Here is a 25,458-nt window from a genome sequence, read left to right as displayed (position 1 = left end):
TTTCCATGTAGTAATCTGGAAAATATTCAAAGAAAAATTGAAAATCAATTGTATTGAACCATCTTCAAACTGTGCAACTATAATGTCTAATAAAGAATTTGAAACAGAAAAAAAAAAGATTTAGAAAAAGTTAGGAGAAAGCCTAGAGGGCTGTTGAGTTATAGAAACGTGATGTCACTGATTCCAGGGCTCCACTAGGCGAGGTCCCCCAAACCACTGATTCTAAAGTCTGGGCATTAAATTTATTGGTGAGAAAGACAGGGGGAGTCCCAGACCCAACAATGGCTGAGTTAAGGTCATGACAAACCAGCTTCACACATATAATTTTCAAAATGCAAAACAAGTTGATAATCTGAAAGCCCTAGAGAACAACCCGAAGTGAGCAGATTTTGTAGAGAACAGGGTTTGAGGTAGCTGCTTCAGCTAGAAAGTGAGGGGGGATTTCTAGAACTAAAAAAAAAAAAAACAGTAGGAGAGCCTCAAATTCTGTGTATAAGTGCTGCCCAAATCCCTGGGTGCCCCCTGAGGCATGCAAATGCTGGAGAAATTCAAGGTAATCTAGGTAAGGATAAAGGAACACAATTACATGTAAGTTGCTCTTTACTTAATTGCCTACCTTAGTGAGAATCAACAGAAACCAGTCTCCACCCAACATTCACAATGTCAAGGATAAAATTCAAAATTACTCAACATACAAAGAAATATGAAAACGTGACCCATTCTCAACAAAGAAGCACAATCAACACAGATCAGTCCCCAAACGACCCAGACGTTAGAAGGCAAGGATTTTAAAAGTGGCGTTAGAGAACAAATGTATGGACACCAAGGCGGGAAAGGGGGTGGTGGTGGGATGAATTGGGAGATTGGGACTGACATACATACACTATTATGTATAAAATGGAAAACTAATAAGAACCTGCTGTATAAAAAAATTAATAAAATAAAATTTAAAAAAATAGAAGTGCTGAAAGATGCTAACACATATATATGGAATCTAAAAAAAAAAAAGGCTCTGAAGAACCTAGGGGCAGGACAGGAAGATGCAGACGTAGAGAATGGACTTGAGGACACAGGGTGGGGGAAGCTGGGGCAAAGTGAGAGAGCAGCATGGACGCATACACACTACCAAATGTAAAATAGCTAGTGGGAAGCAGCCGCATAGCACAGGGAGATCAGCTGGGTGCTTTGTGACCACCTAGAGGGGTGGGGTAGGGAGGGTGGGAGGGAGATGCAGAGGGAGGAGATATGGGGATATATGTATACGTATAGCTGATTCACTTTGTTATACAGCAGTAACTAACACACCATTGTACAGCCATTATACTCCAATAAAGATGTTAAAAAAAAAAAGTGCTGAAAGAGAAACCAAAATCTTTTCAACTCAGAATTCTCTAACGGGAACCAAATACCTTTCAGAATAAAGGCCAAGTAAAACTGCAGGTGGGTCTAGCCAGTATTATTTCACAAAATGCATACTCCTGTTGAACCAAAATGCTTTCTGTTGACAGAGTCTTTTGTTTTTAAGGCCCTGAAGGGAAAATGACAGAGACCCAACCTGAACTGAACCCATAGGCCATATCTTTGCCATCCCTGTCTCGTGGTGAAATAAGCACTAGAAGTAGAAAGCAGAAATGAATAGGAAGAAAGAAGCTAAGTTCATCAGAAAGAAACTTTTACCACTTGGATTATTTCTGGTTCAAAACCTCAGGAGCTTCGGGGTGTAATCTGAAACCTGCCCCCACATGTGGAGGGCAAGGAGAGACCACTCCAGACTGGCAGGGGGGCAGTTTTAATAAGCAAGGGGACTTGGATCTCGGGTGGCCCCAAGACCCGCAGATCTCCTTACCCGCCCACCAGAATCCTCAAGTTTATAGATAGGCCTTAACTGGGTTCAGTCACGTATTCAGGCCAGGTGGTCTCAACAGCAGCTCACTCTCTCAACGCTGCGTCCTTGGAACGGCTCCCACTGTGGGAACAGTAGGCAGACGCAGCTTCCAAGGACGGGGGCGGGGGGAGGAGCCTCCAACTGCCCTGGTCCAGCTCACAGGTCAACCAGCAGTTATGTCCTCTTGATTTCCCCCAACAACTATAAAAATGCCCAACATAAAGCAATCAAAATTAGAGCTTCAGATACAATATTGTATCTAGTTTATCAGTCAAAATGTTTTAAATATAAAATTTATTTTCCTCTCGATACGAATGACATTGAAATTTTAATACTCTGGCGAGATCAGAAAACAGAGTGTGAGGCTACCCTGCAGGCCTGAATATGCTCACCCCACATCAGCAGCAGTCACTTCTATGTACCACTGCTCTTATGTTTCAAAAAGTAGTGAAGAAAAGGATTAGTAATTAGCACCAATGAAGTAAGAAGTTAACATAAGGAAAAAAAATTTTTTTAAACAAATTACAGAATAATTTTGGAATACAGTTGAGCGGCTACACATTAAAGTTTAAGTTGTCCATTCTGCAATACTGAGATGTATCAGTAACCCCACCTTTTACCACGGAAGACTTTAGTATCTTTCAGACTGTGAAAAAGAAATGCAAACATCTTGTATAAATAATAAAACTGCAGCTCTTCTTTCTATAAAGGTTATATTGGATTTTAATAAATTCCTTCTACAATGGTATGTAAGTTTTCCAAACCAAAATTTTAAATGCTCACATTGTTTAGTGATATTATTGCAAAATATATTTTTAAAAAAAACCTACAAAACCCTACAATATATTATAACCATGGAAGATTTAAGTGGAAAGTATAGTGAAAATAAGAATCATTCTGTCTCCTAATACTGAGCTCATCAGAGTTAACAGTGTGGTATATTTCCTTACTGTCTTTTCTCTTCACATGTGTATTTCTGTGTAATTAGTAGCATAAAGTGTATACCATTCATTTTGTATCTTTTTTTAAAAAAAAGAAAGCAAGAGAGTAAGGCACTTAGTGAGTTTCCAGAAAGTCTCAATAGCAGACCAGAGCTGGCAGGAGTCAGTAAGCCCTGGCGGGTGCAGAGCCCACCCCTGTGGAGTTGCCCCAGGGAAGCTGCTCCCCTGGTCTGTGGGTTGCACCCAGCTGTCAGGCCCTCTTGCAGGTATCTGTAGAACAGCCCTCGCTGTTGACTGGTGCTTGGCCAGTGCTTGACGGATACGTTCAGTGCGCCCAGCACCAGACTGACACGGGGTAGGGGAGACTGCAGGATCCCATGGGGACATTTTACTTTCCCAGTGCCAGGTGGCTGTCACTCTGGACCAGTGGCTCCTGCCCACACCAGGGATGACAGTTGGATTGGTGCCCTCTGTGGTCCGTGGCAGCTATTAGCAGATGGTCGATGACCCCACAGTCAGGGGCAAGGTAGCTACAAAAAGGACCTTTCTTTTCCCAATTCTGGGGGTGTCAATATTTGAGAAGGATCCCAGAGGCAAAAAACACATCCCACGATGGCTAAACTCAACCACTGAGTGGCCACCCGAAAAGAGGAAGACAATAAATGTTTCCCAAGGAACGTCTGCCCAAGAACAAGTCATAATGAAGTGCCCAACAGAAACGGCTGCGACAGTCCTCAGTAAATAAACAACACGAGAGGGAGTCCAGCTGAAACGTCTTCCGGAGAGGTTGAGGCTCTTCCGCCCAAGAAGTGTCCCAACATGAACCCTCCCAAGAGCACATAAAAGGGAAACAAACACTTCAAACGTACAATAAAATAAACTGATATTAAGTTTGATGCTTTACTAAAACAATTGAAACCTAAGTCTCATGTGGTCTGTCCAGCACTTTCCAATGTCGACTGTTAACCCCTGCTCTGTGCGTGCCTCGCATTCTCTCCGGAACATTCACTAACCCTACTCCATCCCAGCACTGCAGCAACCTCCAAAACCAACTACCAGCTACAATTTACAGAGTGCGAAGGCAGAGGACAACCTAACTAGATTCTTCTTTGAGGAAGGGGATTGGAATTTTTTTCTCCCAGCAGATGGATAATCATAACCTCCCTTTAGGCAATGGGGACCATCAACGATTTTAAAGCATGAAGGGTGGGGATGACTAGAGCTGTGTTCTGGAGAGTGAAAGCAATCTGCAGATTTGTTCTTGGAACTTAGGAGGAGTTTACAGTGTTTGCTAAATAAATGCCTGCCGATGATTGTTTATTGAATTAATATCATTCAATGGACCAAGCATTTTTTGGGCACCGGCTAGAGGCACAGGGTGACCCCTAACTCATGACTGAAGGTTTTCCAGTACATTCTAAATTGTTGTTGTGTTTGAACGCTGCCCGGAAAGTTTTACTGGTGCCAATACCCTGCAGTATTGCCAAGAAGCCACTTTACCATCAGAACCGAAGGCAGTTTAAAAAAGAAATTACTGAATGATCTTCTGAATGTCTCTACTACATACTCACTGATGAGTGAAACTTTATTATCGTTAAAGTCTTATAATATCAGCGACACCATATTAAAAAGACATCTCCTAAGGATATTAAATAAAGTAAACGTGAAAAGCGTAACTACTCGAATCACAGTTAATGAGACCAGAGATCAAGACATGAGTCGCTGATTCAAATATTTCACTCAGGCCTGAACGGAGTAGAAAACGCTGGGTATCACTTAATTGAAATAAAAGTATTCAGTCCTGAATCCTTGTGTTTCATAACAGATCAGGAGTTCCCTTATCCGCCAAACGCATCTAATACCATTACTCATTTCAGCTCCACATATGTCCAACAGCCAACAAATAGGTATTAATGAGAACAATCTGTTAATAAGATGCTAGTAAACACATGCTTCTCTGCATATAAAGAAGGTAGAAGCAAAAACAGGCGTAGCAAACACAAGACAAAAGCTCAGATTCAGGTAACATCAAATCTAAGATCCAAAGTACTTGCCTTCTTTCAGTTAAAAAAAAAATGAGAAATACTCTAAAATATTTTAAAAGCACATTGATACACACACGGCCGCGCAGCTTCCCTGTGTAACCCAGGTAAGGAATTTCCTCGCAAGCTAAGCACTACCTAAGGTGAGAACAGATTGGTGAGGCAGAAAAGAGGACAACTGACCATGGCCAAGCAAGGCTGTGCCGCGCACGAGATCGCCGTGGAACCGAGACCTCCGTGGGGATCTGCTTCTCTGCGTGCGGACAGAGATGCTTCCCTGGGCATGTCCCTCCCGCTCTGGGCCACTGGAGAGGTTCTCAGAACAGCTCCTCAGAGGGCCGCTGCCCGCCCCTCTTTCCTCCGAACGTCAGTCATTTCCTGGAAATCATTCCAGGCACGCAGCGGCCCATTAAAGTTAATTACGCACGTGTCCGTGACACCGACAAGAGCGTGCGCCCCGGGCAGAGCCCAGAACGCTTCCCAGGAAGCCCTTAATGGAAGCTCCGGCGCAGGTGTCTCGGGCTGATTCCGAGCGGCCCTGCCTCCCGCCCCCCGGCTGACCTCTCGCCCTCCCCGAAACGCGGCAATCAGTGGAAACAGCTGCGTCTGCCAGCAAGTTGGCCGCGCCCCGGGCAGCCCAGAGCAGTTGCACCTGCAGAGCCTGGCGTTGGCTTTGGGTCGCTTAAACACAACCTGTTCTCACAAACCCCCGCGCCCGGTCCACCGACAGGACTCAAGGACCCCCTCCCCGGCTGAGGAGGGGCCGGCGGCTCGGAATACGCAAACCAGCGCCTGTCCACTCGCCCGCAAACTGCAGCCGCCACCTGCTCTCCAGGTTCCCGCACCAGCCCCTCCGTCGCGGGTCCCTTACCTTGTGGCCTTTCCCCGGGGGACATCTGACGTTATTGGAGGCTCCCGCTGTCTGATTCATGTCCGGAGGAAGTTGGAGGCCGATTCTCCACCTTTAAAAAAGTTCCTTGGCGCGTGGAGGATGGCAAGGTGTGCGTCTCCCAGAGGCGAGATAGGTCCTCCCTGTGCAGCCACGTCCGGGCGGCGTCCCCACGCAGCAGGTTTCCGTGGGGCCCCCCGCCCAGGGATGCTAAGCCCTGCAGCCCGAACCGAAGAAGGAGAAGCAGCTGCTGGGACCCGGAGGAAGCCCGGCCGGCGCCGCCTGCTCCGAAGGCGCTCGGCCCAGGGCTGCCTTCCTGGGAAATAGTCCAGGACTCTCCAGACCAGAAGCGCGAGCAAATCCAAAAGGCGAGCTCCGAGGTGGGGCGAGGAGGTAAGTGTATGGGGAGGGTGGGGGCGGCAGGACTGAGCTCTTCCACCCGAGTAAGGGGTGGGGAAAGCCGCGGAAGCACGAGAAGCCCGCGCCCCCCGCCCCCCCCGGGCGGAGCTGCGGCTGCAGGGCGCGTAGCGCACGGGCTCGCGCGGGCCTCCAGCACCGACCTTCGCACACCTCTCCACGCCCTCCAGCGCCGCGCCTGCAGCCGCAGTCCGTGCGGACCAGGCAGCCCAGCCGGCCGGCACGGCTGAATTGAGCAGGGCCACTTGGAGGGGCGGGCACCCGCTCTCGCCTGCAGCTCGTGCCCCGGCTGGAGCCGCCAAATCTTCTCGGGATGGTCGGAAGATGGCAAAAGAGGCTCTGCCGGGCGCCACTGCACGGGGAAGACGAGGCAGTGGAGGGGGCGGAGGACGAGCTGGGACGGTATCCAGGCTCCTCGGCAGAGTCCCCACCAGCTACAGCTCCCGGGGCAGGCGCTGCACGAGGCGGCGGTCTGCGAGGCGCCATCTGCGTGACCCGGGCCGTGCTGGGGGGAGGGCAGCAGAGTGCATCCACTTCTTTCTGAAGTGAAGTATTTGCATGTCCCCAGGGTTTTTTCTTTGTATGTTCTCCTCCGTCTTCTTTCTTTGGCGCCTGGGAAGTCGTGGTCTAATTAGGTAGCCTTTGGGTAGAGGTGGAAAATTGACCCTTGGGAACTAAAAATAAAGAAAGAAATCAAGAAAGGGCACCTGGTCCATGAAGACTGCATTGCAACAGTTAGAATCACAAGTCTGAACAGTGGACCGTTAGGATACAGCCATGTTATTTAGCCAAATGTGAAGTTTTGCCTAGATTTCTCTAGGTAGTGGTAGTTTGAATATTCTGTGTGGAAATGTCAAGGCTCATAATTCGGTTTCGATTTCCCAGCCCCACAGCCTTAGTTTCATCATGTGTAAAACGAAGGACGGAGTTGGTTTCACCTGTGGGAACCAGAGCTGCACAGGGAGTTGCTAACAGAAGCACATCTCCATATGGTGCCCCTAGAACAGTAGAAGGGAGATTTCAGTCTCAGGTGTTGGCTGACGTTCAGTCATTTCTTTAATAGTCCCGAGTCCAAACAGGAATCGTTTCCGTTTTGTAAAATAAGTTATCATGTACCGTCGCTTTTGCCCACTGACAGTTCAAAGGTGATTCGTGACATTTCTGTTCCACAAATGTGAAGGCACATTTGGGGCGTCTGAGTACCGTAGTGGACCCGGCATGGCTGTGAAGGCAGGTGTCGGTCTGGAATCTGGGCTTTGCTTTCCCTGGTGAATATCTCTGGGCAAATTATTTCTCTCATTGATTTTACAGCTCTGAGGTAGGTGTTGTCGTGCTGTGTTCTGGGTAAAGACACTGGCTCCGAAATATTGATGTGTAGAAGGGGCTTAGCAAGGCGGTAGGCGTCATCAGGTGGCAGGGGTCGTTGTTACGGCTGCCTGGAGCGACTGGGAGCGCTTCACACTAACACATATGCTCAAGTCCACTCTTTTCTGGAGGTAAAATCCACAAGTGGGTGGCGCCCTGAGGCCCCGCAGAGTTTCCCGCCCCCGCACTGCTCCACTCTCAGCCTCCAGAAATTCATCACAATTCCCACTGAGGGAGGGTCCTTCGGGTTTGTGTCTCCAGGGAAGCAGATCTCAGCCCCATCTTCCTGTATTCACTCACCTCTGCAGATTCCTGGGAAGCCCAGTGCCCTGGCGCCTCCATGCTCTTCTGGGTCCAAGGAACATCATCGATTTTCAGTGCATTCAGGTTTTCCTTGTTGTAAGGATGGGAGTGATGACTCCTAAAGTCTTTCCATGTTGGGGCTGAAACCAGAAGTCTCTGAGTATATCTTTTTAGTCTTGGGGTGTCCTGTTGTCTTTTTGTTTAAATATTCTTTTTTTTTTTTTGGCTGCGTTGGGTCTTTATTGCTGCGCGCAGGCTTTCTCTAGTTGCGGCGAGTTGGAGCTGCTCTTCGTTGCGGTGTGTGGGCTTCTCACTGTGGTGACCTCTCCTGTTACGGAGCACCGGCTCCAGAGCGCAGGCCCCAGCAGTTGTGGCACGTGGGCTCAGTAGTTGTGGCTCGCAGGCTCTAGAGCACAGGCTCAGCAGTTGTGGTGCACGAGCCTAGTTGCTCCACGACATGTGGGATCTTCCTGGACCAGGGCTCGAACCCGTGTCCCTTGCATTGGCAGGCAGACTCCCAACCACTGTGCCACCAGGGAAGCCCTGTTTAAATATTCTTACCTCACTTTATCTCTCCTTCTCTCATATTATACTATAAGCAGCAAGGAAAACCCAGATGGTAACTTTTACAGTGCTCAGAATTCCCTTTAGTTAAATAACCAAGTTTATTAGGTAACATTAGAAAACCTCTTCTGTTTTCAGCATAACTGGAGACTATGCTATCACTAAGCATAGGATCCAATGGAATCCTTGGGAAGCATTTCAGAAGCCACCTTCTATAACCCATATCACTATTTTTTTTAATCTTATTAAAGTATAGTTGATTGACAATGTTGTGTTAATTTCTGCTGTACAGCAAAGTGACTCAGTTATACATATATTCTTTTTTGTATTCTTTTCCATTATGGTTTATCACAGGATATTAAATATAGTTCCTATACAGTAGGACCTTGTTGTTTATCCATTCTATACATAATAGTTTGCATCTGCTAATCCCAAACTCCCAATCCTTCCCTTCCCCACTCCCCTCCCCCTGGCAAGTCTGTGAGTCTGTTTTTGTTTCATACATAAGTTCATTTGTGTCGTATTTTAGATTCCACATATAAGTGCACATCACTATTTTTTAATGATTAATTTGAAGGTCAGAAAATTCACTGTAGTGTGGCCAGCTTTACTAATGAATCGTACTTTGGGGATAGTAAAATTTGGAGCTTACAGATCTGGCCGTGTTCATTAGTGATCCATTTTTCAGTCCTGAATAAACAATACTGTACAAAAGATCACACTGTGTCAGGCTTGAAGACGAAAATAAGGATACAGGCAGAAGTTTCCCAGTTCTTTTCCTTCCTCCGTTGCTGCCCACTCCCCAGACCCTCCCCCATCACTGGGACACCCGTGAGCTGTGTACTTGCTACTCTGCAGTGTAGTTGCTGTCTTCCAAGTCCCCCAGGCATCTTCTCAACGGCCCTGAAGTTGGAGCAAACACCAACCACCCCAGATTAGGGCAATAGAGGAGTTCTCCAAGGTAAAATGTGAACCTCCACACTTCTCAACGTCCTTCCTCCCAGGAGTCAGGAAATCAGTACCTAGAATGAACGAGTCAAATGTGACATAGGTTTTACCAGGTGAAACACAGCCTCGCATTATTGGCTGCCTTCGGCTGCTGTTTCCTTGCTTAACAATTGTCTGTTTTGCTTTTTCTATAACTCGAATTGGGAATTTAAAAACAGACAAGTGCTGATATTCAGTATCTGAGGGAAGAGTGGAAACCTGGGCCTAGCCCTGGGGTTTCTGCTAATTGCTCCAGGGGATGAGCTGTAATGTCGCTATCAGGCCACCACCACTGGGAGTTTTTACATCAAGTTTTAGTGGCCATTCCATGTTTCTGACGGTGAGATTTCAAGTTTACCGGTCTCTGTCTTTTAGCTGCCCACTCTTCACACCACGCTAAGCAAAGGACAGAACAACAACAAAATGAGGTGACACGTTGTGCATTGTATTTGATTAAAATTCCTATCTGTGATCATCTCTTTCAGAAAAGCGGGATAGTTTTAGTCTACCCACCTGCGATGCAAACTGGCATCCAGCCTTTGCAGCAGAGGGAGGCAGAAGCAAAAAACAGGGACATTTTGAACGTGTGACTACACGCTGGCTGTCTCATCTTTAGCTCTGGATCTGGGAGAAGAGTGAAATGAATTTATTGTAAGTCATCCTCTCTCATCAGTCTAGAAGCAGGACTGAGAAAAATACATTCCGCGTAGGAGCAGTCTTCCTATGATGCCACCTACCACTTCCACAATTAATTTAGCATCAACATTCATTCATATTTATTGAACACCTACTGAACTTTCAGTGGGCCCTCTGCGGAGCTGATGTTTCTGCAGAACACTGAGACCAAGCACATATCGGTCACTCTGGCATCTGGGGCAATTCTGGGCGATTCTGGAATGCTCCTAAATTCTGTAATGCCATGAGAAAATTTCTGGCACATAGTGTGAAAGCCCTGTCCTCCTAGGAGCTATGATGGATATTCATGTATTTGCAGGTACATCATCTCTTCCTTTGCAAGTCAGTCCAGAAGAATTTGTCATGTTGATTGCTTTGGCGTTTTCAGCCCTTATTAAAATGAGTTGGTTATATAACCCCAGGCTGTGGAGTAGTCCAAGTCTGCATTTTGCAAACAATGACCACCAATTAGAAGCCTGTTCTAAACACCCTGTTCTACAGACTCTGTTCTTCTTCAGTGAGAGACTCATGTCATCACACCCACTACCTGCCCCTAGAGTGTGCCCACCCTGGCCCCCTTGGCTCGCTAGGGCTTCTTGCAATGCTAGCTCTGCTCTTATTTGAAACTTAACTGTCTTGTACCTTGTTTCCTTACTTCAAGTCTATTGGGTCTTCCATATGATGGCCTGATCATTTAACTTTTTTTTTTTTTTTTTTTTGCGGTACACGGGCCTCTCACTGTTGTGGCCTCTCCCGCTGCGGAGCACAGGCTCCGGACGCGCAGGCTCAGCGGCCATGGCTCGCGGGCCCAGCCGCTCCGGGGCATGTGAGATCCTTCCAGACCGGGGCACGAACCCGCGTCCCCTGCATCGGCAGGCGGACTCTCAACCACTGCGCCACCAGGGAAGCCCCTATTTAACTTTTAAATAGTCTGTTCAATTTATTTCATAAAGAAAGAAAAAAAGGCTGTTAAAAGCTAATGGTGGGGGACTTCCCTGGTGTCACAGTGGTTGAGAATCGGCCTGCCAAGGCAGGGGACACGTGTTTGAGCCCTGTTCCGGGAAGATCGCACACGCTGAGGAGCAACTAAGCCCATGCGCCACAACTGCTGAGCCCCTTGTGCCACAACTACTGAAGCCCCCACGTCTACAGCCTGTGCTCCGCAACAAGAGAAGCCACCGTGGTGAGAAGCCCGCACACTGCAACGAAGAGTAGCCCCCGCTCGCCACAACCAGAGAAAGCCCGCACACAGCAATGAAGACCTAACACAGCCAAAAATAATAAATTAATTAAAAAAAAAACCTCACAGTGGGCAGTGACAAGGCTAAATAGAGCTTCTTGGCTGCCAAGAAAGGAGTCTGTCCCAAGATTTCTGTATCTTCTTGCAAAAGTCAGCAGCGAGGGCTTCCCTGGTGGCGCAGTGGTTGAGAGTCGACCTGCCGATGCAGGGGACACGGGTTCGTGCCCCGGTCCGGGAAGATCCCACATGCCGTGGAGCGGCTGGGCCCGTGAGCCATGGCCGCTGAGCCTGCGCGTCCGGAGCCTGTGCTCCGCAACAGGAGAGGCCACAACAGTGAGAGGCCCGCGTACTGCAACAACAACAACAACAACAAAAAAAAAAAGTCAGCAGCGAGGAGTAGGTATTTTCACTTTGTTAAAGCTTTCACACATAGCAAATCCTGACCGTGAGCTATCTTTAGAAGGTCTTTCTATGTGGCCTTGATGCTGGAGAGAGGCATCCAGCGTGTGGCTGGTGGATCTCTGCTGCCACGTGTCTCTAGCAGTGGCACAGGCTCTGTTGGGGCCCTGCCCATATCCAGTTGACCATTTCTGTCCCTACCGGCCTGGCTTCCAATGAAGTGCCTGTATCGATTGTCTGAGGGCTTTTTCTGTGCTCTGATCGGTGTGTGGCAGGCTAGAGGAGCCATGGATTTCACGCCCCTGCCAGCAATCCTAACCAACTCGACAACGGGGCTTGGAAGATGAACACCCCAGCCCTCAACCTGGGATAAGATAACTCTGTAACTCACAGTCCCCATTGCCCACGTGGAAAGTTGATTAACAGTGCACCCCTACTGGGTCCCTTCCGTGGCTTACGTGGTGGCCTTGAGAAAGCCCTGGCCAACCTCCAACTGCAGGGAGGGACAACAGCTGGCTGAGGCCCCAGCTGTTATGCTTTGGAATCTGTCATGGCAGTTGTGCAACATCCAGCCTCCCTCCTCCCCGCCAGGAACAGAGTGTGGCGGAGACAGTAACATCTCTTGGGAGAGCGGGGACCTCGCTGATGGCCAGCTTTCATTCAAAGACTCTCTGAAGAGCATGCATGGACCCAAAAAGGCACCCAAGCTTCTCTCCTGCGCTGGGATCAGACTTGCACTGTGGTCTGGTAGCTTCCAGGCCACCCTCGCTCTTCTCCTTCACACAAGCGTTTTCCCTCATCAAGTTTTTTCATGTTTAACACCAACGTGGAGTCTCTTTCTTGAGGAACAGGGCCAACACAGCTCCATTCCCCACTCTCCTGGTGGCGTGTCTGGAATCATCTTCCAACTTAACTACTGGTGCCCCATAAGCCTTGATTTAGAGTCTATTTCTAGGGGGCCCCAAACTAAGACACATGAGGAAGTACAACCTAACAGCCATCGCCTTAGTTCAGTTTTATCATGTTATAAAATCACAGAATAATTAGAACTACAAGAGGTTTCAGAGGGGATGTAGCGCAGCACACTCACGTTTCATAGGAGGGAGAGAAATCGGTTCACCTCTCGGGCGGGGCAGAGGCAGGAGTGGAAGATTACTTCGGATAATGACTGTGAACTTAAGAGTTATAGACGGGCGCTCTGTGTTATGAAAGGAATCATTCCACATAACTGATACAAAATAAGTTGAACAGGTAGCTGTCTTTCACCAGCACAGATGCTGGCAAACCAAGCTGGAAATCCCAGGACACAGAGCTAAGGATTTGTAGATTTCCTTGCCATGTGAGTGTCTGGAGTCTGGAGAGGGAAGGTCGTTTACTCACCTACTATGCACAACTGTACTTGAGATGTATTTAGAAGCTGGTGTGAATAGCAGTGTTGAAGGAATTGGTATCTATTTCTTAGTCAGTATATGCCACCCGTTCATCTGTTACCCAATAAGGGTTATGTGAATGGTTTTGACGTTTGCAGGGGTGACATAATATTAGGAAAACTTGGGAAATCAGGATCTCTTCCATTTCCTGGCCCCAAATAAACCAGGCAGCCGTGATTAAGGGAATCCCTTCCTATTTGCCTTTTTCCTTGACAAGTAAAATCCGCAATCACAATTCATTTGCGTCGGTCTGGTATATGGCACTCCTGAAAATATATGGGTGCCTTTTGAATTGATTGTGCACGGTCCTTCAGGGTACGAAATTATTATTTCCAAACTGTATAAGATAACAGAGTTCATTCTCCAGGTCTTATTATTTTAATTTGATGTTGTAATCGTGCCAGGTGAATTCAGCAAAGTGACCTTGAGTATTGGCACTTTGTTTTTCTTTACTAGCTTTTCATCATCTACTGTACTTCTTGGCCCCTTAGATCTGCCAGCTCTGTGTTCTCTCTGACCGACCCCACATACCTTCCCTTCCCCCATGCTGCATTGCAGGCTGCTGCTGCCCACACTGGGAACAGTTTCCTTCATCCGTTCTGGCCACGACTCTCTGGCCCCTCTTCTTGAAACCGAGACACATGCACGATTTCTGCACACTTAGGGCAGACGCCCTAATGTATTGACTCCAATGCATTAATTCCTCAGGAATTTATGTCAAATTATGATATTGAGGGTGTGTGTGTGTATGTGTATAGATACACATGTAGGTACGTGTAGATACAGGTGTAGCTCAAATATGACCTTAAACTGAAAGAACCTGCATCTCTTAAAGTAATTGTCACTATGCCCACTGGGAGAACTGAAATGTTTCAGTGCAGAGACATAAAAATTTGCTCTAATGGGATGTACTTTTTAGGGAAATAAATGAATTATTCCACTTTGAAAAATGTAGTCATTGAGGCCCTTTCTTCTGATAGTGGTGCATCTGGCTGGACTCCTAGTCCGGTTAATGATTTTTGAATTCTAGTCTAAAGCTTCATTAGATGGAATCTTACTAATTTGGCAGAAGTCTGAGCTTGTTTCGTTGGTATTCTCTGTGATGAAGAGGTTGACTGAGCAAATCAATAGTGCAAACAAAACCCAACTCCTCAAGAGAAACGAATGTTTCAAGCAATGTAGCGTATCAGTTACCTTTCTTATCATGGCGGAATATACAATTCAGTGGCATTAAGTGTGTTCACAGTGTGTGCGAACATGGCTACCCTCTAGTTCCAGAACTTTGTCATCATACCACCTGGAAACCCTGTCCTGGTTGTAAAGATCCTTTCTCGGGAACCCGCAAGCGTGTTTGTTGCAGCATTGTTTGCGATGGCAGGGAGCTGGGAGCGAGCTCCGTGGTCCTTGCTAGGAGAGTAAATAAGAAAAATGTGTGGACGCACTGGAAGTACGATGCAGTAGGGAAACCAATGCTTGACTTCTCTACAGGTTGTCAGACAAATTCCTTCTCCCTCAGAGGCTGTAGACATCATTTGTCCACGTTATCGTGTTAATGGCTGATGCAGGATTAGAATCTGAAGCTGTGTTATGGTTACAGATTATTGCCAAAAGAGTAGTTCAGCACAGCCAAGGTTTTCATTTTAATTTCCTCAGAGTCTCCTGCGGGCAACACAATGACTCAGAGATTCAGCTGTTTTCACTGTGCCGCTCTGTCTTCTCCACGTAGGGCTTGCGGTTCCCGAATCTGGGACCAGAGGGCTCATGCTTCCTTGTAGCGGGAATTTGCATCTCTGCTCAGGGCCCGCTGGCCAGAATTAGTCCTGTGGTGCCAGCCTCCTGCACGAGAGTTGGGAATTGTATTTTGTGTGCTCAGAAATGAAACAAAGCAGGTTGTGGTGAGTGTGAGCAAAGGCTCCCACACCAGCAATCTTTAAGCCAGGTTCTTCTTAATAATGCCACTTGTAGGTGAGCTCTCAGCATGTACGTTCACTGTCCTATTAGTGGTGCAGCCCTTCAGAGCTGTCCATGCAGGAGACTGGGAGGTGGGGGTCCTGTGGGTGCAGGGAAGGTCAAGGTCACAGGCAGGAAGGGCACGTGGCTTTGCCTTGAGGACTCAGGAGGATTTCAGGAGATAAGGAAAATGGTTCGGGTTATTCTGAGCCACGGGCATCACTTAAGGAAAGGTGAGGGGGAGGAATTCTTATAGCCCGTCTTGGTAAACCAGGCAGGTCGGTCTAATTCTAGCAAGATGGTTCTGTAGAGAAAAAGCAGGTTGGATCTTTGAATGCTTGACTACAGAGCCTGGACTTTATCTCACGGTTAATAGGCAGGAATCGGTTTGCTGGCCACTCGTTCTCAGCAGGAAAGAAGAATGTGCTGTTTGGATTCTCTAGAACCAATTTCTTTTTTTTTTTTCCGTCTCCCTCCCTCCCACCCTCCCTATCCCACCCCTCTAGGTGGTCACAAAGCACCGAGCTGATCTCCCTGTGCTGTGCGGCTGCTTCCCACTAGCTATCCATTTGTATTTGCAGATTCGGCTTCAGACATTTTCTTACGTTCTTAAAGTTCAGCAGCAGACACTCAGGAGGTAGTGGCTGTGCATTTGTGCCTTGGGTTTCTATGACTAACCACCCGGTGAATTTTGCAATACGCTGTTCAGTGATGCTCCTATCCGTGGAGGACCCAGGAAAGCCAAAGGCACAATCAGGGCCTCTCTGAGCGATGGTGGAGCTGCAGGCAATGGCAGGAGCTAACGCATTATTAATAGGATAGGGCTTGGCGATGCCTGTCATCTGAGCTACCTGGGCTCTCTTTGTGTGGCCTGGGGGACTTGTAGCCATCACTGTGGACCATCGTCTCCAGTGACACTGTCCATGACAGTATATAAAATAAAGTTGAACATTCACTGAATACAGTATTTGTGAAGGAACTTCATCTTTCAAAACAAAATGAGTGCTTTTGAAAGGCAAGTAAATGAATAGAACACCCGTAATCATTGTTGAGTTATCCTGTGTTTACTCGGGACGGAAATGAAAACAGAGCTCCTAAAAATTGTAAGGGGTTAAATGAAAGCACGTTACTTGAATGAGGACCCCGTACATTTTTGCTCTTTCATGCTGGTATTGTGAATAACCCAGTAGGGTCATCATTAGGTTCTCAAAGAGCAAGGAGCTTTTTATTATTGCCCCCCTGGCTAGTCCTAAAGAAAACAGTAAAATAATGATCACTTAGGTGACCTCCAAGCTCCTTTTTCCCTGCAAAACTTTTATGTTCTTCATGATTCCGTATAGAAGTAGTCAAGGTTCCAAACAAGAGGGACACAGGATAGACATCATCCCGAGGATGTACACCTGGGAGAGGAGGCGGGGCCAGAGCCAGTGGAAAAGATGGGACTCAGCTGTGTCTGTCCACCGTCCTCTCCTTAAAAGAACTGAAGCAAATAGGACAAAATGTTAGCGTTGGATAGATATCCGGTAGGCTGCTATTATCATCCAAACGCTTCCCTTTATTTGAAATTTATAATCAAGTAGAGAGTTACAAAATAAAGCTGCAGTGAAATCACGCAGTCTTAGAGACCATTGTGAGGAGTTTTGATTTATTTAAATACAGTTGAATGAACAAGGTGATAATACGGATTCAGGTGTAGTAGGGAGTCTTTACTGAGAAATTATATTTTTAAGCAACTGCACACAAAAATATAAACTTGAACATTCTGTTCAAAATGGTATTAGTCAGATTCATTCCAGTCGGTCCCATGGACGGTTGTCCTTGAGTCACGGGACAGTTCAGAATTCATTTTCTTGTTCTGTTAATTAACTTGGTTGCGGAAGGTAATCGTATTCCAGCTTCAGATGTACCAGCAGAATAGGGCACGTGTACCAAGAACTACGATTGCTCGTCAACTCGCTGAAAAGAGATTAAATCTAGCTTTGCCTTATCTGCAAATCTAGGGGCTACTTCAAGTCTTTGGAGAGTGTGGAAAATGGCACAGAAATCTAAAGATCAGTGCTTTCAAATAGGTCCCCCTTCCTGGTTTTCTGCCTTAATCTCTCATCCACTGCTTACCACTCTTCCCAATTACATTCCACTCTTCCCAGTTACATAGCACTCTTCCCAATTACATACCTCTATTCCCAATTACATTCCACTCTTCCCAGTTACATAGCACTCTTCCCAATTACATACCACTCTTCCCAATTACATTCCACTCTTCCCAGTTACATAGCACTCTTCCCAATTGCGTACCATGAGGCAAAATCTTCTGCGGTCAATTCTTGTCATTCACCGTGGCGTGTTCTATAAAGCGTCGTGAACACCGAATTAGTGAACATTGAACCACTGCTCCTGGAAGAAACACAGCCTTGGTTTCCTGTGAGCCTCTGGTCACCACATTTTCTTAACTGATCAATCCAAACCTTCTTTTATGTGTTTTCTGTTTAAAGACACCATATTGCATAGGTAACTCTTGATTTACCAACACTGAACTCAAGGCCACCAGCGGTATAACCCATGCGTGAACGAAGTTTGTCTCACACACGTGGCTTCTCCGTGAGGCCTGTGTCACATGTAGGAACATGAGGCGGGTCCGGCTGCACTATGCTTGGGGGTCTTTTTCAGCAGCGAAATCACCAAGAAAAAACCCACAAAATGTGAAAAACATGGCACGAAATAACCCTGAACAGGACCCTGGTTTGCAGTCTGAGCTGAAACAAAGAGGCAGGGCGTCGCCCTGTTTGACCTCCTCAGGGGACGCGCATGGCAGCAACTCAAAATCTCACCACCTTGGGCACGTTTGTGAAAGACTGCAGAGGTGACACGAGTATTGATTTTGAGGTTACAAATAGATTTTAGCGAGACAGTGAATTTGCAGATGTGGAGTCTGTAAACCATGAAGTTCAGGGCTGACTATACTTGGCAAGTGCAGCTCTGGCCTAGTGACCTCTGGAAGTAGCCCGTGTGTGTGTGTGTGTCTGTCTGTGTGTGGGGGAGGGGAGGGTCTGTCTGTCTAGAGGTAGGTGTGAATGTAGGTGCAGATGTAGGTGTACGTGAGGATATAGATGTAGGTGTGGATGTATCAGACTTAAAAAGCAGAAGCATCTGGGACAGACCAGGAGTAATGCATCTTGCAGTCTCGGCCGTGTTTAGTAGCGAGGGTCCTCCTCTGCTCTGAAGACAAAAACCAAATGACCTCCAAGCCCAGGGACCATCGCTCAGTTCCTTGCATGTCTGAGACACGTTCCTACCATAAGGACTTGGTGTGTGCTGTCCTCTCCATCTGGAATCCTCTTCCCTCACTCACCCCATAGCCAGCCCCTGCCTCCCTCAACGTCTCAGATTAAACGTGCTTCCTCAGAGCTCCTTCTCTGACCAACCTTATAACTCTGGTTAATCCCACCCTTTAAGCTCCAGGACACGAACCTGTTGTCTCCTCAGGAGCAGTTAACCCGATCAGCTTTTCTAGGTTCCGTTTTGCACCCACTGCCTGCGATGGTGCCTGGTGCACAGTGGCCAGGTTTGTTGAATGAGTGCTGGGATGAAGGACACTGAAGATGGCGAACCCAGGCCCAGGTTCACACAGATGGGTTATCTCCTGGCTACCAGCTCAGGGGGGGCATTCAGGCATAGCCAGCTGTGGCTCTGTGATATTAACTAGATTTCCAGATGATGGCAGACACATGTAAATTACATGTAGAGGGAAACCCCAGTGATCTATAGCCGTGGTTTTCAAGGGTCTGAAGGGCCTCTGGTTTCCATGAGGCTCAAAACCACGGCAGTGGGTAAAGGGGAGCTGAGGAAGGGAATGTGAGCCGTCCGCGCACTTGGCTTCCAGGTGGTCCAGAGCAGCCAGTCATGGTGCTGTTTATAGATTGAGGCCTCGTATTGTGTATTGTTTGACAAGAAGTTTTCCTGACTTATTCAGATGATATTCATTGGCCATTAGTTTTCAGTAATTTAGTTTGGCTTTCAGAGTCTTCCACATTGTGGCCCCAGTAACCTGACTACTTGTCTGTCTCCCTAAATCGTGCTCCTTTCCTGGCAGGTGGATTGCCCCCAGGTCCAGAGAACGCATGGCCTGCGGTTGAAACACTGCCCCTTTGCTTGATCTGGTCCTCCTGCCTACAGGCCTTCATAGACGTCTCTCATCATTATCCTTGTTTCCAAGAAAGGTGAATTCTTACCTCCACGAAGCCATGGAGGATACACTAGGCCACACTCATCCCAGCTTCCAAGATATTACAGATTGGTTCAATTTTCTCTCCTGTTTGATTATGAACTATTTCTATCAACAAAGCATCTAAGATTTTCTTGTACAAAGCAAGTATTCAGTAATGCATGTTGACTGATTAGTGGCTGACATTTCATGAAGTTTGAGGCCTCCTCTCTCTTTCTGTTTCTCTCTGTCACACACACACACGCACGCACACACACAGAATATGTGAAGATAATATATAATTAACACCCACTATTTTTTCAATGCATTTATTGTCACTTGCTAATTCAATAAATAATTATTGAGAATTTATTATGTGTCAGGCATTGGAGATAACTGCAGTGGATAAAAACACAAAAATCTTTGTTCTCATCTAGTTTGTCTGTTAGTAGGAAGAGACAGAGAATAAGAAATAAGTATAATATTTTGTACGTCAGATCATGAGAAATGCTGTTGAGACAAACAATGCAGGGAAGGGGGGTGTGGGTGGGAAAGGGGTTGGGTAGGGGAAGCCTCACTGAGAAAATGCAAGACCTGGAAGAGGAGAGAGAGTGAGCCCCATGGCCGCCTGTGGGCAGGGAACCGCACGTGACGGCAGCAGGTGCAAAGGCCCCGAGGCAGCACTGTGCATGGTGTGTCGGAGAAGGGCGAGGGGTCTGGTGGAGCTGGCACAGAGTGAGTGAGGAGAGTGATGGGGTAGAGAGGTAATTGGGTGGGTTATGTATGGTCGTTGAGGCCGATTGTAAAGATAGTGGATTTTTCTCTGAACAAGATGCTATGTCATTGGCGTTAGTGAGCAGTGGGTGACTCGATCTTACATTTTTTAAAAATATATTTATTTTATTATTTTTTTTGGCCACATTGGGTCTTCGTTGCTGCTGTGTGAGGGCTTTGTCTAGTCACGGTGAGCGGGGGCCACTCTTCATTGTGGTGCATGGCCTTATCATTGCGGTGGCTTCTCCTGTTGCAGAGCATGGGCTCTAGGAGCAAGGGCTTCAGTAGCTGCAGCTCACGGGCTGTAGAGCACAGGCTCAGTAGTTATGGTGCACGGGCTTAGTTGCTCCGCGGCCTGTGGGATCTTCCCGGACCAGGGCTCGAACCCATGTGCCCTGCATTGGCTGGTGGATTCTTAACCACTGCGCCACCAGGAAAGGCCCTGATCTTACATTTTTAAAAAGTCACTTGGCTTCTGTGTTGAGATTTAGGCGTAGAGGTTTAAGAGCAGTTGACTTATAACCTATTAGGAAACGGTTGTAGGAATCCAGGCAAAGCCTTTGGGGGTCACGATGGTGGGGTGGGGAGAAATCAGCAGATTCTGAGGATGCAGCATTTTGAACACAGAGCTGAAGGATTTTCTGCCAGAAATTCTGGGGTGGGGGTGGGGAGAGGAATCAAGACTGACTCCCAGGTTTTTGTGGGAGGAGCAGTTTGGGGATGGCCAATCAGAAGTCTGGTTAGGTTTGAGTTGCCTATTAAACATCCAAGCAGTGGGATATGCAAATCCCTATTTCAGGGGAGAGGGGCAAACCTGGAGATAACAACTTGGAAGCAGTTGCTGTGTGGATGCTGCTTGAAGCTCTGAGGCTGCACCACATCACGTAGGCAGGGAGCCTCAACCCTATTCAGAGACCCATAAAAATGGAAATCCAGAAAAAGTAGCTGGAACGTAAGTTCTGATGTACCCCAATTCTTCATACATTCCCCCAGCATATAGTAGCTGCTCAATAAAATTTACTGACTGAGCAGTGATTTACAAGACTTGTCCACCGAGACCTGGCCATTGTTGAACTAGAATTGAAATATCCTAACTTCTAGTCCAAGGGTCTGCTGCTGTCCTTTACTCTCAACCAGATTTAATTCTTATTATTTTACGCACAATAAACACACATGTGCTTTACATTTCTATCCTAATTTCTTTAGTAAATTGCAGTTTGGCCAAGTTGTTATTTTAAATAAAATTTTCTTAATCTTATGATGCCTTTAAAACTAAAGTTAGCTGCATTTTTTATTCTTATATTTTAAGAACAAATGAAGACATGAAATAATTTTCTTGATGAATCCAATTTTTTAAGGGGAGAGTGAGAATTTTGTAACTTAATAACAATGCTTTTTACCCGTTCCATTGAATTATAACAATATTCAACCCTTTTAAAATCTGATTGTTACAGATTTTCTCTACATCGTTAGAGATGATATGCTATATTAGATGTTTAAAAGCCTGAAAAAACATAAAGGTCCTTCTTGGTTTGTGTCAGATAAATTTTATAATAAAAAGGAATAATAGGTATAGGGAATGAATTAATAATATAATGTGCATTTTTTAAAATATAGGTTAAATGAGATTTAGGATTATATTAAATCCAACTGAATTTTGTTATTAGCACTGACTTGGAGGAATACTGTTCTCCCATACAGGTGGGTTACTGTGTGTACTCAGTGTTACTGAAATATAAAAAACACTGCTTTTGATTTATTGTCCTCATTCTGGCTTTCCTCCATCTACGTGACAAGCATCCTTTCCATGTCTCTCTTTTCCTTCTGTCCCTTAGTGATTCTGGAATTCCCACTATTTTCCGTTATCATTTTTAGGGGTAAAACCTATAACGATGGGAGATTTTTCCTCAAAACAATCCTGCTATACCACTTACACTTACGCCTGCCTTGGAGAAGGCAGACACTTCCATGAACACTGTCGGGGTGTAAATTAGTTCTTCTCTGACAGAGGACGCCAGGACAGTGGGTTTTGTTTTGGAGATGTGTCCCATGAGCACCGCACTGGGGTCTGTGGGAGGAAGGAAGTGCTGTGTGGCCAAACTGGACCATGAGCCTTATGAGTAGACATTGCTAGAACCTTCTATGAGGGGTAGGATGTGGAGGACTGAAGCTGTCTGCCCACGAATGTCTCCCTCTCTGGCCTGATGTGTCTGCATTCAAGATGCATTCCTTTGCAATCTGAAAGATGACAAAACCGAAAGGAAAATTCTCCAGGAAGGTAATCAACTTATAATGATGTGTGTGCATCTCGTGACATCATTGATTATTTTTCTCATAGAAAATATTGGGTGGGCCAAAAAGTGGCCCATATTAAAATGGCTACACAAAACTTCACCAATTTTGATAAGTCTTTTTTTAAATGCACGCTGACATGACAACTGTCACATGCAATCTAACACAATTGTTTGAAGTTAAAGACATCTTACGGAAAAAAAACCGAACGAACTTTTTGGCCCATCCAATATATAAACAAATTAGGGGTCAGGAAAAGATATGGGTAGCCAGTTTCCTGACAGTGGGCAGAAGAGGGAGCTCATAAGGACATATAAAGTTGCTCCTAGGAAAAGCAATGATTCTAGAGACTTCCTGTATCACACCATTTTTATGAAAGATGACTGCTTGGGAATTTCAGACCAGCTCCCCAAATTGAAAAATACATGTGTCAAGTATTCACGGAAAATCTGAGCGAGGGCACCTGGCAGAAGGCTGGGCAGACCTCTCATAGTCAGTGAATAATTGTTGTCCAACTCATCACCTGCCCTGGAACGGGGCTGGGAAGGACGAAGGGTCTGACCTACCACCAGGGAAGGCTGTGTAGAGAGCATGATGCCTGTAACATTTCTTTTTCTTTTTTTTTTTAAATTAATTAATTTATTTTTGGCTGCATTGGGTCTTCATTGCTACGCTCAGGCTTTCTCTAGTTGCAGCGAGCGGGGGCTACTCTTCGTTGTGGTGCGTGGGCTTCTCATTGCAATGGCTTCTCTTGTTGCGGAGCATGGGCTCTAGGTGCGCAGGCTCAGTAGTTGTGGCATGTGGGCTCAGTAGTTGTGGCTCGCGGGCTCTAGAGTGCAGGCTCAGTAGTTGTGGTGCACAGGTTTCGTTGCTCTGCAGCATGTGGGATCTTCCCAGACCAGGGCTCAAACCCGTGTCCCCTGCATTGGCAGGCGGATTCTTAACCACTGCGCCACCAGGGAAGTCCCGATGCCTGTCACATTTCTGACCACACAGAGCCTGGCTTCTGTGATGGAGGCAGGAGGGAAGTCTGGACGGGTCAAAACCGCCGCCTGCTGTTTGTCCCCATCTGCATTTTCAGCAGCACCAACCTTTGTCAAAGCGTATGGTTTACTTCATCTTCATCATACCGTGCACAGCACACCTGACCTCAGGTGCTGCTCCATCACGACTGGGGGGTTCAAGGAATGTCTCCCGGTTCCCTCCTGTGGTTATAACTGTCCTGGTCTTAACTAGCACCCGACGATTTGCGGTGGTCTTTCTGTGGCCACATTATAAGCAGCCCTTGAAGCATAGAGTGTTTGTTTTATTTATTTATTTAAAAAAATTTTTTTTAAATTTTTTCACACACACACACTGTATTTTATTTTTACAAGAGATAAATAAACTGACACCAAGCATTGTACATGGATGATCGCAACAAAAGCAACAATGACTGCAATTACCAAACACGAAACACACTCACACTATGTCATAATATTGACATTCAGTCCAGGAATCCTCCACTGTAACAGCTCCTTTACTTTGCAGTGAGAATTGATTTGTCTATTTTTTGCCTCTGAGTCCTTGTGGGATTTTTTTTTTATTCAAACAGAAAGTCACAAAAATTATAATCATCCTCATCAGTTCACTCAGTCCCATGTAATTAATTGTTTTTTCATCTTGATCTTTTGTTAGCACTTTTATGAGTTCATCAGTTTTCCATTAGAGTTCTGAAAATGCTTCTTCATTCAGTTCAGCAGTATAGTCAGTTACCAGAAACCTGTACTTGTCAGAGTCTCTTCCATAAGCACAGAGTGTTGGGATGTGGGGAACAAGCAGCCCGGCGACTACAGCTTGATGTGGCCCGAGCAAATCATTCTTAACTTAAAAAATGGATAATTTATTATTAGACAGAGATAGTCTAAGCCGTATCAAGGAAAGTGAAGAATAAAAGGAAAAAAACATCTGAGCACAGAGATTTGATTTCCATTTATTAGCTGGCCTTTCACTGTCTAGCTGCTCACCATGCTTTCAACATATTCCATGGTGTTTTATAAACACCACTGCGTTTACTGAGTCTAACATAATCCTTTGAGTTTACTTTTTAAATTTTTTTGTTCTCATTTCTCAGAGCAGCAAGTCCTCTGCCCATGTTTATTATTCTAATTATCATCACCATCATTAATATCATTTTATTTTGTTTTGTTTTTCTGAAGTTGTCCCCTTTGAGAGCCCCCATGCCTCCAGAGTGGACTTTTAACTTTTTTTTTTTTTTCAGATAGTATAATTATTGAGTATGGATTCTCAACCAAGCATGCTTACTAGGACTCTTAATTATTAGCTATAATGGAGCCAGCCCCTCCCTGGGTGGGTTTGAGGTCACCCCACAATTCCTGCAGGTCTCCAAAGTGCTACTGTAGGGGTAGGAGACCCCGCAGTGTCTCAATTTTCACAGTAAATTCACTCTGTGTGAGTGTTTGCAGGAATCAGCAGACTGGTTTCAAGGAAGAACCACACAATGGTAAGCCCAAATTAACGTGCACCAGAAACATGTATATCATTTAAAATGAGCACTAATGAAAAAAATGTGTCCTCACCCTGTCCAATTCTACTGCTAAGTGAGGACCCTGAGGTTCACGTGCAGACGAGGCATGCTTGGTGGAGCCTGGCTGGAACAGAAGTCTTATGACTTGAAGTTCCTGTCTTTCCCTTTCAAGGGTGTAGATGGGACTTCCCCGGTGGTGCAGTGGGTAGCACTCTGTGCTTCCAGTGCAGGGGACATGGGTTCGATCCCCGGTCGGGGAGTCGGACCCCACATGCCGTGCGGCACGGCCAAAAATAAATAAATAAATAAAGCGTACAGATGGGTTTTCGGGAAACATTGCAAAAGGAAAAGCCCCCCGGCCCCCGCATGCTGCCTGCAACAGGGAGACTCACAGAGAGTAGATCTTCAATATTTGCTGATTCCGTATTTGCAAAATCCCCTACTCCCTAAAAGTTATCTGTAAGCCCCAAATCAGTGCTCCCAGCACCTTTGCGGCCCTTTGCAGACTTACACAGAGCCTCAAATACCCGAGCTGCTCACTGAGGTTGAGCCAGGCGGCGCTCTGCCTTCTGGTATC

General features: G+C 46.3%; 1 protein-coding gene and 1 long non-coding RNA gene across 9 annotated transcripts in view; one reads left to right on the top strand and one right to left on the bottom strand.

Moving 5' to 3' along the window:
- DPP6 (dipeptidyl peptidase like 6) overlaps nucleotides 1-6,506 on the bottom strand; it is a 1,023,012-nt gene extending 1,016,506 nt beyond the window's left edge. The window contains exon 1 of one of the 2 annotated variants that reach the window (XM_067747535.1): nucleotides 5,740-6,506. In XM_067747535.1, the coding sequence (XP_067603636.1) occupies nucleotides 5,740-5,799 (60 nt within the window). In that variant the 5' untranslated portion in view covers nucleotides 5,800-6,506. Of the gene's footprint in view, nucleotides 1-5,051; nucleotides 5,320-5,739 lie in introns of those variants that run through there. The other variant, XM_067747534.1, reaches the window with a different exon arrangement.
- LOC137229498 (uncharacterized) overlaps nucleotides 5,312-25,458 on the top strand; it is a 255,195-nt gene continuing 235,048 nt past the window's right edge. For 3 of the 7 annotated variants that reach the window (XR_010945714.1, XR_010945713.1, XR_010945712.1), the window contains exon 1: nucleotides 5,312-6,150. This is a non-coding gene — a long non-coding RNA (uncharacterized lncRNA). The remainder of the gene's footprint in view (nucleotides 6,151-25,458) is intronic. The other 4 variants (XR_010945711.1, XR_010945708.1, XR_010945710.1 and 1 more) reach the window with 3 other exon arrangements.

This window comes from Pseudorca crassidens, chromosome 8 (genome assembly GCF_039906515.1).
Source record: "Pseudorca crassidens isolate mPseCra1 chromosome 8, mPseCra1.hap1, whole genome shotgun sequence".
Classification (NCBI taxonomy): domain Eukaryota; kingdom Metazoa; phylum Chordata; class Mammalia; order Artiodactyla; family Delphinidae; genus Pseudorca; species Pseudorca crassidens.
Note: the sequence above shows the minus strand (reverse complement) of the source record. Positions and strands in the feature narration are given on the sequence as shown.